At 36.5% G+C, this 12,864-nt stretch overlaps 1 protein-coding gene across 1 annotated transcript; it reads left to right on the top strand.

Moving 5' to 3' along the window:
• Positions 1 to 1,176: 1,176 nt before the first annotated feature.
• Positions 1,177 to 5,536, top strand: hyal1 (hyaluronidase 1). Its single transcript, XM_056270440.1, has 4 exons — positions 1,177 to 1,285; positions 2,376 to 3,321; positions 3,421 to 3,510; positions 5,159 to 5,536. Exons 2-4 carry the CDS (start codon positions 2,401 to 2,403, stop codon positions 5,516 to 5,518), a joined length of 1,371 nt encoding a protein of 456 aa, XP_056126415.1. The 5' UTR covers positions 1,177 to 1,285; positions 2,376 to 2,400; the 3' UTR covers positions 5,519 to 5,536.
• The last annotated feature ends 7,328 nt before the right edge of the window (positions 5,537 to 12,864 follow it).

The raw sequence follows: 12,864 nt of genomic DNA, 5'->3' as shown, positions 1-12,864 counted from the left end.
TTTTGCGAATTAGATTTTCTGAAATTGTGATGCACAGACAGTAACAGTATTATATTTGATCAAAATGATTTCTGCTTTTGATTAAACAAATGTGACTGGTAACATTGTGGATTCATTTTAAAGAGTGTTCATATCTTTTCACGGTTATCGCTGCCTCAACAGTTCACAGTCAGTGACCATTCAGTGTTTCTCAGTTAGTGGAACTTTTACTGAGTAAAAGAACTAAAAGAGGAGACATGTATGAGACTCCAACCCTTGGATCTGGAGGACCAGCCCAAATTACAGGGTTTACTAACCACAAAGTTATATGGTGCTTTTAACTCTGTGAACGTCTACTCAAAATAGACATTACCAGTAGGAAGCTATATGAAATATGGCATGTTTGTTAGTCTTTAATCTCTAGAAATGACTTCAGTTGTTCAGCTTTGCATGCAGCTGTGGTGTTTTATGGTGTTACCCACAAATAATGTTGGTTCCTCATTGTTAATTGTAGCTCTTTGCTTGTATGAACTATGAAGGGTGTTTTTTCTGAGTATTAGGATCACAGATTCTGAAATTGCTTCCTTATTTTTGAGAATTTAAGTCTTGATCTTGAAATGCTGTGAGTCACATGACCATAAATGTCACACTATCTACACGAAAAAAACAACCTTTATAAAGATGCTGATCATGCAGTTCATATATTTACCAAGCTACCAATTTGACACTTCAAAAAGTTCATAAAGAGATCGTAAAACTAATCCATATGAATTGAGCAGTTCAGCCCAAATTTTCTGAAGAGACATGATCGCGTTATATGAAGAACAGATTTAATTTAGGTTGCTAAATTAAATCTGCTTGACGCGCGAGAACAAACCTCATTGGTTCCTGCATGAGCTCAAAGAGCTTCTGTTTACCACAACTGATGTGTGTTGATGCATGTTTATATGTGAATAAAAGCGATCGTGTCTAAGATAATTTGGACTAAACCACGTTAGTTTTACGATCTCTCTTTATGAACTTTTTGAAGCATCTAAGTTGTAGTTGCATAGCTGTCAATGGAGGGAGAAATCTCTCAGATATCATCAAAGAGATCTTCATTTTTGTTCCGAAGACGAACGAAGGAGGGTGAGTAGTAATTAATGACAGAATTTTCATTTTTAGGTGAACTATCCCTTTAACGCCGCCGGTGTGAACGCTCCTCCTTAGACCACGCCCTCTTTTCCCATTTGGAGATTTTTAAGTCACGAGTGAAGCTGAAACCATTTGATATTTCGTGAGTGATTCATAAAGTTTTACTGAATAAGTAAGTACGATATTATATGTCTAGCTGATATGATTGCGTGCATTTATTAATATTCACGGAGCGTCAAAATGTACATTCTCTGTGTTTGACGGTTTTCTTGCGTAAAGTCATGGTTCCTCTTTTTAGTTCTGAACAACAAAATAGGTCACCACCATTCTTCTAATTGTCATAAACGTCTAAACACTGCTTGTCAGATCTCGCCAATTTAATGCGTGTATTTAACTTCAAGTTTTGTGTAAGTTACCATGCTAACCAACACCAACATAAAAATTCTATGGTAATACTACGCTTTTTTGGACGTGTTGGTTTCAAAACTACTGATGGTAATAGTAAGTTACTAAAATTCGTGTAATGGTGGTAAAATAGTAATTTTTGGTGCTTTTGTCTTTGTAAGGATATTTATGATGGTAAATATATTTATATATTCTTCTTTTTGTTGTTGTATATTTTTATTTTATGTCTTGCTTTTATTTGGACCCTGAGTCTGTAATAAAGCTTTTGATACATATACATACAAATATATATAATCATATACATACCATAATATTAATCTTTACTGTACCATAATATCAACACAAATGTAATATTCATATATCACAGTATTACCATATAATGTGCCCAAGATGTTATTAATGTTAAAGAATAATGATAATACATTTTTATTTTGTATGTAATTGTCATAGAACCATTTCATCTATGTATCTGCCTCTGTTTCCCAATGAAATGAAAAATCATGTACAATTATAAAGTCACGTTTCAGGGGAAAGGTCCACACACACACACACACACACACACACACACACACACACACACACACACACACACACACACACACACACACACACACACACACACACACACACACACACACACACACTTAATGTAGTGTTTCCTGAAGTGGATGATTATTATGGATAATGAGTTGTTCAGGATAAAGTATACCTTTGTTCAAAAAAATTGCCTCTCATCATTGAAATTACCTTTTGAAATTAGACTGTAGCTCGGCTTCATTTCCATTTAAATTGCCTCGGCTCATGTAACATCAGGTGTGGAGCTGGATGCTAAATGTTCCACGTTCCTGTCATTGCAGGTCCAACGTGTCACCTTTTCCAGGGATGGACGAGCTTGGGCGTGGAACATGTCCTCTGCTGGTGTTCAGCATCTGTTTTGCGTCTGTTCTCGGCCGTCCCCCGATCTCATCCCCTCTCCTCACTCGTCTCCCGTTTTTTTCCGTATGGAACGCGCCGACGGAGCGCTGCATGTCTCAATTTGGGGTCGATCTGGACTTAAGCGTCTTTGACATCGTGCACAACCGAGACCAGGCCTTCATGGGCGACAACATCACTATTTTCTACTCTGATAAGTTGGGAGAGTATCCTTACTATGGCCTTGGCAGTGAACCGGTGTATGGAGGTGTTCCTCAGAACTCCAGCCTGGACCAGCACCTTCGGAAGGCCGATGGCGACCTGCGGAGAGACATCCCAGATCGTGGCTTTCACGGGCTGGCCGTCGTCGACTGGGAAAAGTGGAGGCCGCTGTGGGAACGTAACTGGGACACTAAAGAAGTGTACTGGAAGGGCTCTAGGACTTTAGTGAAAGCCAAACATCCTAGCTGGAATCCGGAGCAGATAGAAACGGAAGCTGTGCGTGAATTCGAGGAAGCTTCACGGGCCTTTATGGAGGACACTTTAAAGCTGGGCCACAAAGAGCGCCCTGGAGGATTATGGGGGTTTTATGGCTTCCCTGGCTGCTATAATTATCAGTACAAGAAGAACGGGACGTATACAGGTGAGTGTCCTGCTCTGGAGATGAAGAGGAATGATAAACTGGCCTGGCTGTGGAACGTCAGCTCGGCCCTGTACCCTGATATCTATCTGGAGCTGGGGCTCCGGGGCCGGGATCGGGATATCTTGCTCTACAGCCGGCATCGGATCCTGGAGGCCCTGAGAGTGAGGGAACAGATCTCCCATCACCCACCACCTGTCTTCCCCTACGCCAGGATCGCCTACACTTACTCCATGGAGTTTCTCTCACAGGTCAGCTCAGATAAAGTTGATCTATGAATAAAAATTAAATGGGTAAAATACAGAATTGATCAAAAATGTGGTTTATATGTCACTTGTTTGTGTTTTCAGGAGGACTTGGTGCACACTATTGGAGAGAGCGTTGCTCTAGGGGCTTCTGGTATCGTGCTCTGGGGCAATGGAAACTACTCCAAAACGAAGGTCAGAGGGAATAATACAGAAATGCACACACTTCTGCATCATATGTGCTGAAGGAAATCCTTGTTTCTTACTAATTTTGGGGTGATGATTCCAAAAATAGTGCCTGTTTTGCTCAAGCATGTCAAACTTTCTCACAAAATATGTGGATTTCGTAGCATTTTTGGGTGAAGAAGTCTTGTATTATCCCTTAATCACTAGAAAAACTAACACAAACTCTTCTGAGCCAGGCTACAGCTATTTGTTCAATTCTCAGCTAATTTTTACATGTATGACATTATTTTAAAGGCATAGTTCACCCAAAAATGAAAATTCTGTCATCATTTACTCGCACTCATGTCGTTCTGAGAGATTTCTGTCCCTCCATTGACAGCAACACAACTGCCACTTTGACGCTTCATATGATGAACAGATTGAATTTAGGCTTTTATTCACATTTAAACCTTAGTTTTACAATCTCTTTATAAACTTTTTGAAGCGGCAAAGTGGTAGTTGTGGTAGTCTTGGTGGACGATCCCTTTAAGCCTAATCCTGATTTCAAGATTAGACTTAATGCTAGTGACAGAAGAAAATGCAAAAATGACCCAGATGTTTTCTGCTACACCTGTGGGTGTTTTACTACATTAAAACAGTGACAGAAAATTACAGATTTTGTGGTGGGAAAATAAAAAATAAGTATATATTTATAAACGTGTTTTTGTAAAATTCTTTTGCGGAACCAAAAATGGTTCTTCAATGGCATCACTGCAAAAAAACCCTGTGTAGGGAAACTTCTACTGTATAGATGGCGTCACACTAGACATGTTCTGTTCACTCATACTCATATGAGAGCGATACACAAGCATTCATGTCAAGAAGTAATTTACAGTATTCGTATGCACTTGTATTTTCAGTAGTCAAACATGAAATGCTTTTGGGAAGTTGTAAAATGCTTTACTCCATCTTAGTTTAGTTTAGTTATGTGCACAAATATAAAATATACAGTATACAATAAAAACAAGAAAGTACAATCCATATACTGTGCAGGGAGAGGCAGAAAACCCAAAAGGGATTACTTAAAGCCTCCACTGAAACAACAAAGAAAACAAGTTATGTGAAATAATGAAAATTGACGAGTTAAGTGACAACGAACCTGTGAATTTACTTTAAAATACGTCTTAAATTTCTTGGAATTGCTATTACTTGAATATATCTTATAAATGAAAAAAATTAATAAATCCATACCTAAGATATGGGTTTCTGTTACTTACAAACTCATCTAATTTAAAAATAGTGCTATTTGTTAGGTTAGGTTAATTAGGTTTTAACCTAAAATATTAATGTTGATAAAAGCTACAGCTCATAGCCACAGTGCACTCTCAAAAATAAGGTTTCCAAAAAGGGGTTTCACAGCGATGCCTTAGAAGAACCATTTTTGGTTCCCAAAAGAACCTTTCAGTGAACAGTTCTTAAAAGAATCATTTTGTCTTAGTGTGAAGAACATTTGAATAATCTGAAGAACCTTTTTCTACTTTTGTGAATCTTTTGTGCATTTGATAGGTTCTTTATGGAATCATCAATGGCAACAGAGAACCTTTAATTTTAAGAGTGTATAAACTCACATACATGCACACACGTAAACATAACCAATGATCATATCCTCTCTGTGCAGAAAGCCTGTGTAGCGGTGCGGGAGTACCTGGACAACACTCTTGGCCGCTACATCGTGAACGTGACAGAGGCAGCGTTTCTCTGCAGCAGGACCGTGTGCTCGTCCCAGGGCCGGTGTGTCAGACGAGACCCGAGCGCCTCAGCCTTCCTGCATCTGGACCCAGCCTCATGGTCCATCGTTCCCCGAGCCGAGCTGCCTGGGCCAGTTACAGCGGGTCCGTCTTATGTAGCTCACAGGAGGCTGAGGACGGCTGAAGATCAAACCAGAGGATTCACAGACACTTTTAGGTGCCAGTGTTTCCCAGGCTGGGAAGGAGAACAATGTCAGAAACCAGTGCCTGTAGTAGAGACTTTTACATAACAGAAAATTAGACTAGAAGACTCACCTGAAGTTGGCTGGGTTAACAAATACAACCCATCACCCCTGTGCACTTGACTTTTCAGGATGACTGTCACAAATGTACTTGATGAAGTGTATGCCAAATGACTATGTGCTTTCATACTTGCTAGCTAAATGTTATAAAACAAGATGAGTTTGTAAATATCAAGATGCAGTTTATTTTGAGTGTTTGTTGGTTGAATGTTTACTACAATCATATGGAAAAGCCTGAGAATGCAAATATCTATTAATATTATTCAAATTCAATCTTAAACAGCTTCACAAATCAAATAAATCATTGAAATCTATATGGAATAAACTATTTTGACAAATTATGTCACATACATTTTTTCTTGTTTTCTTTTACGATTGCATATTTTATATGATTTATTTCCTAAAGTCTGTTATTTAAATAGTTATGCACGCGTGGTTAAGAATTATTGAATTTACATATGTAATTTAAAATACTCAAACAGAAAAGCCATTTCCTGATGGAAATACCAGTGTCTTTAAGGCAGAAGAGTTAAATAAGGTTTTATTTTTTGTCTGTAGTTCTTGACTCGGTTATATGTAGAAGAAATGCCGCTTTGTTGCTCTTTACACTTGGCGAGCATCTTATTTTAGATCAGCTGTGCTTGACACCATCATTTTAGTGTAAAAGCGGCTATAGATGAATAAATGCATGCAAGAAACGAAAAGACTAATCACAATTTAGGATGCAAATAATTGCAAAAAATATCACAGTTTAGCATAACAACATCATTGTTGTTGGTTAGATTTGAATCCAGAACTTGCTGACAATGTAAATCAGTGAAACCCATTAAATCAAAATAAAGTTTTGTGGCTTGTCCATGTCAAATATATGCATTTAAAATGAACAAAGTCAACTTTTACCAGATGTATGCATTTAAAATATACAGTCTTTGTTTTCTGAGAAAAACAAACATTGCAAATTTAAATTTACATGTAAATTTGGTCCAATAAAACGCTCTCTAATTCGTGCCTGCTCCGCCCCCTAATAGGCCACCATCTGATCTGACCAGCCAATCATAGTTCAGGCTGTGATGAAGCTTAAAGGCTATTGGCTATTTAAAAATAATTAAATGAGGGCTTTGATAGATCCTGAACAAACTACACCTGCAAAGGAAAGATAACTAATTGCAGAAAACTGATGAATAATAACTAAAAAATACAATGTTTGAGGAAAATAAATACATTTCAGCCCTGCAAGCTTGGCATAAAGGTAAGATTGCGGTTGTTTTGTTGGACGTGCTGTCCACAATGTCACTGTAAGAGAAAAGCAACACACTGTGTGGAATCACACACTCTATAGGGCCACTAGAGGACAGTAGAAGCACACTGTCAAGTGTACTGTGAGCTGTGGTAAAAAAAAAAAACTCCCTTTCAAAACACTTCAAATATTGTGTGAAGACAACAAGCATGAAAGACTTGTTTAATTCTAATTGCATGGGCAAGAAACACTCAGTTAACTCAGTAAAACTTACAGCATGAATCATAATGAACGTATAGCTTTGATCAGATTCGATAATGATGCGCTTTAGAAATCGCTTTGTTTTTGAATGGCATCGATTTATTCAACAGAACATGCAGGCCTCATTATGTAGTAAAACTTGTACTTTGAATAATCATAACATTGTTCTCACACTGTTGATCCTTTCACTGAAACTTTAAAAGGTCATGGTCACGTTCCAATATTTTAGACCTTATTCAGATAATGTGTATTTCTCTTACAAAAAAGTACTGTGGTGATAGGCCTACTATGGTACAGTGATGGCATCGTATGGTAACCGTAACACTATGACCATGGTACTACTACCATATTTTTATTATTAGCCTACTTTTTTTGTAAGTGTTGCGAACTTTTAGAGAGTGAACAGAAAAAAATCTTCGCAATCATAGATGATAATCCGCATTATCTTTGTGAAAATTGAAATAATTTTAAGCTGTTTGGTTTGACCTTTGTAGGGGTCAGAGAGACCTAGCACACTGTATTTCCCAGCTGAAATAGGCTACATAAGGTGCATCCAAAAAGCAATTTGACCAAAATAATTGAATTATTCAGAATTTGGGGTCCAAATCTCAGTAAAATGAACAAGGTGGAAACCAAATGTAAAAGCTGATTCAGTAATTGATAATCACATGGATAGAGAAAAAAAAAAAAGATTTGGTAAAACTACAGAATAAAGTATCATTTGTAACATTAGTCAATTAACATGAACTTACAATGTACAATACTTTTTACCTAATTTATTAATCATGTTCATTTCAACATTTACTAATACAATTTTAAGATCAAATGTTGTATCTGTTAACATCAGTTAATGCACTGTGAACATGAACATTTTTATTACCTAACATTAGCGAAGATTGATAAATGCTGTAAAAATATATTGCTCATTGTTTCTTCATGTTAGTTAATGCATTAACTAGTGATAACAAATGAGACCTTATTGAAGAGTGTATTTTTGATTTTCCTTATAGAGATATGTAATACTGTGCATTTACATAACTAAATGTTAAGTACAAAATATTTTCATTTGTAATCTACAATAATCTATATGACTACTTGACTAATCGTTCCTTAATGAAAATCTGCTTTCAAGTTCAACTGAATCTAAACTAATGTTTGTTGAGTGACTAGTCGACTCACTAATCCTGTAATCCATAGAATGTGGTTGTCTTCGACATGTCTCTCTACTTAGTGTTTTTATAGTCATTCTCAAGTCAGACTGTTGTTCAGTTGAACTACTACCGAATCCAAATGTCCTTTTCGTGGATGCATTGCCAGTAAAAATCACATTGAACAGAACCTACACAAATGGCCGGGTCACTGATTAAGAGAAGAGAAACTCTACATTTCGGTCATTCTGGTCGGTGGCGCCGGTGAGAGATAAGGTAAACAAAAGCTGTTAAATTTAGGCTCACTTCCATTCCCCCAGAACTGATTGCATTGACCCAAAGTCACACATTCAGACAGATAAGCAGCCGCAGAGGACGATAATAGACGTCCCATTGCAACTTTTGTGTTTTATCGGTGTTCAACCTGGAACAGCGCTCCCTTAAGAGAGCTCGCCACAGTCCTAGTCTGAAAAATACAAGCAGTTCTGAAGCTAGTAATGTTCTGTCCACTGAGATCATGTCTTCATCTGCTCAGTTTTTGAAGGTAGCGTAGATGTACACTAACGGTTTGTAATAATTTTAATGTTTTTAAAAAGAAGTCTTTTATGCACACCCAGGCTGCATTATTTGATTAAAATGCAAACCGTAATTATTGTGAAATAAGATTACAATTTAAAAGAAATTTATATGCATCACATTAAGTTTATTAATTTGTTTATGTTAAAACTATGTCATCCAAATGGATGGAAATATGCAATTCAAATACATAAACCTTTAATGCAGGTCTAATTTTTGTTTTTTGAGTGACATAGCATTCTAGTCATGTGGATTTGTTTTATGGTGTTTAATTTCCCTTTTTGAAGCATTTAAACACACACACACACACACACACACACACACACACACACACACACACACACACACACACACACACACACACACACACACACACACACACACACACACACACACACACACACACACACACACACACACACACACACACTCACTCACACACTCAATTACTCACTCACTCACACACACACACACACACACACACACACACACACACACACACACACACACACACACACACACACACACACACACTCAGTTACACACTCAGTTACTCACTCTCACACACACACACACACACACACACACACACACTCACACACTCACTCACTCACAACCACGCAGGCACTCACTCACTCACTCACTCACTCACTCACTCACTCACTCACTCACTCACTCACTCACTCACTCACACACACACACACACACACACACACACACACACACACACACACACACACACACACACACACACACACACACACACACACACACACACACACACACACACACACACACTCACACACTCACTCACAACCACGCAGGCACTCACTCACTCACTCACTCACTCACTCACTCACTCACTCACTCACTCACTCACTCACTCACTCACTCACTCACTCACTCACTCACTCACTCACACACACACACACACACACACACACACACACTCACCGCTTTTTAATGAGCGGTTCGTCACACACGGCTCTGTCCTTCAGAACACTCTTTCTTCAGTCATGGCTATATGGCGAATATTGAATAATGACTTAAATTTCAGCCATATAATATTGCTGCAGAAGACTTGGTATACACTCTCCATTTGAATGAGACTGTAAACAAACTAATAATCTTAATGTGATGTATATTTGCCAGTCATACATTACAGTTTTTTTTATTCGCTTTGGTACTATTTTCAGAAGTACGGTGTACATTTTCAAAACTCTTATTGCTAATATCACAACAGATCATCAAAAGTGCACTTTTTTCAAACATTTCATCATATTTTTAATTGTGTTAGTACAATTCACAAAATCACAAAGTATCCTTTTCACAATACAAAATAAGTGTTTCATCTATAACTGTTTCATTCACAGTAACTGGCTTTCATAAAGCTCTTATTATCAAACTTTTGATTTGCATCTCTTTTTGTTCAGTTTAATACATTTGTCTATTATTTAATCCAACTGATCTTAATGGTTAATCAATGAATCATTTGGTACACCTATAGATTTCTATAGATATTGATTCTATATACAGTTTCTATAACTTGTTTGCAATTTCCGATATGGATAACCAAATGTAATGAATTATTTTTACATAAGTGATTTATAGATAATAACCACCACTATGTTCAAAGTGTGTGCACACGCATGTGTGTGTGTGAGAGAGATACAGAGAAATTTGCCATTTGTGAAAACACTGTAAAGCAGAATAGAGTATAATGGAGAGGAAACGGTCAATGACTGTAAAACATTAGATTGATTAGAGATGCATCAGTAGAAGGGAGACAGATGGCATCAAATACAGCATTTTACATTACAGTATGTATGCCATGTGATACTGTAAACAGATTACCATGGTAGAGACTGCCACATTACTGTAACTCAACCTTCATCTGTAAAGGTCCACTACAGTATAGATTCAGTCAAAGGGTATAGAGTGAACACATTTACTGTACACTGTAAAAAATGATCGTGATTTTAACGGTAAAAGACTGTAAAAATGCTACAGTGCAAAACTGTTAATTGGTTAACAGAAAGTTTCCTTACTATATACGGTAAATAACTGTGATAGATCTAACGGTACATTTAATGTAATTTTACTGTAAAATACCGTTGAATTTACAGTTTTTGAAAGTGAAAAGAACAACTCATTGTATAATTTACAGTGAAAAACCGTAAATTGACATTCCCACAATTCCCTGCATGACACTTCACATTTGATTTATTTTTGTTGAAATAACTATGTTTCTTCTTAGTTTTCTTAGTTCTTTTCTAATCAGTTATGTACATTAGGGTTATATGTTACATTTAATGTTGTTAAATTAATGTTTATTGCATTTTTAAAATTTCATGTGTGTTACCATGATGGTGTTTAATGTTTGTGCGAATAACACTGTGCAGCTTCACTATAATTGTATTAACTTTCTTTTTGAATATTGCTTGTGATGAGCTTTGATTCATCATGTGACTCTCATCTCTGCTGTGATGGTTGTTTGTTGTCAGTGTATTACAATGGTACAAAACAGATACTAAAACTTCAATAAGTTGGTAAATTATCATTGTATCAGATAATGAATTACGGTTTAATACTGTAAATATTACATTAAGTCCGTAAAACCAAAAACGTTGATACCGTATTTTTGACGGTAAAGTTCTGGTAACCACAGCTGCCAGTTTTTTTCCGTAAAAACAACGGGATTTTTTTTACAGTGTATTGCCAGCAAACTCTGTTCTAGCACAGAACCTCATGGCTGTGTCATACTTCATCACAGCTTTTGATAACTCACTGCAGATACTATTACAAACATTATTGATTCAATTACATAAGTTAGGTAATGCACGTGTATTTTCTAATGTGGCAACTGTAGCCTATAATACTGTAATTATTTCAGCAACAAGGGTGATTTGAAACATGTATCTTGCATTGTTTGCTGTTGAATGAACTGATTGTTAAAAGTACTAAATTGAAAGAAGATCATACTGTTGTGTTTCTATGATTAAACCAAACGTTCTAATTACATATTACAATAATCTTGTGTTTGAAACAATGATTATGTGGACTGAAAAATGTATAACTGTAATGAAAGCATGGGATCATGTTTTGAAAGAATGACTAGCTGTGTTACAAGTGTGATCAGTTTGGATTTTTGTACTAAGAGTTTTGAAAATGTACACCTTACTTGTGAAAATAGTACCAAAGCGAATAAAAAAAACTGTAATAAAACAGGTAAGGAACTGCACAAAATATGGCAAGCTGTGGAACGAGCAATATTGAATAGATCAAATGTATGAGATTGAAAAAAAAATTGATTTATTGTTGATAAAAAATAATTTAAAAAAAGCTAATTTCATAAATGTTTTTTTTTTAGCTGTAATCATTGAATAAAAGTTTGATGTAGCCTATTGTTAAAGAAGAAATTTTTTCAAAAGAAATGCTAATTTTCCTAATTTTGAAAACTTCATAATTCATAAGCACCATTTGCAGAACTAAATTGCATCATTTGCTCAAAACTTTCCTGTCTTTGTCAGTAAGTGGAAAAAAGAGTGCTGAATATTAAATCATCCAATGCATTTGTTTCCCCCCCCCGAGTCCAAACATCCCATCATTATTATGAATAGCGTATTTTTGTTCCACAAAAAAAAAAAAAAAAAAAAAAAACACGTTGGAATTACAGGAGTGTAGGTAGATATGACTTTGTTTTTTACTTACAATAATCGTACAACTAAATTTACAGAGATACAGATATTTCTTTGGGAGTTTGAATCGGTTTTGTAAATAGTAAATGAAAACTAAAGTTCCTCAGAACAGTGTGAGATCACCCCATCTCTCACCTGTAACTCCACACACACACACACACACACACACACACACACACACACACACACACACACACACACACACACACACACACACACACACACACACACACACACACACACACACTCAGAAGGACCTCGAGGTCATCGTCAGACGTATCATCGAACTGTGGCCGATCAATCACCATGAAAATATCTCATTTCACGTGCCAAATATGAAACATTGTGCTGACATAATAATAGCCCATTTACCCCTTCTGGGTAACACTTTACTTGAAGGGGTGTACATAAGAC

The sequence above is a fragment of the Rhinichthys klamathensis genome, unplaced genomic scaffold (assembly GCF_029890125.1).
Source record: "Rhinichthys klamathensis goyatoka isolate OS25496 unplaced genomic scaffold, OSU_Roscu_1.1 h1tg000303l_1, whole genome shotgun sequence".
Taxonomy (NCBI): domain Eukaryota; kingdom Metazoa; phylum Chordata; class Actinopteri; order Cypriniformes; family Leuciscidae; genus Rhinichthys; species Rhinichthys klamathensis.
Note: the sequence above shows the minus strand (reverse complement) of the source record. Positions and strands in the feature narration are given on the sequence as shown.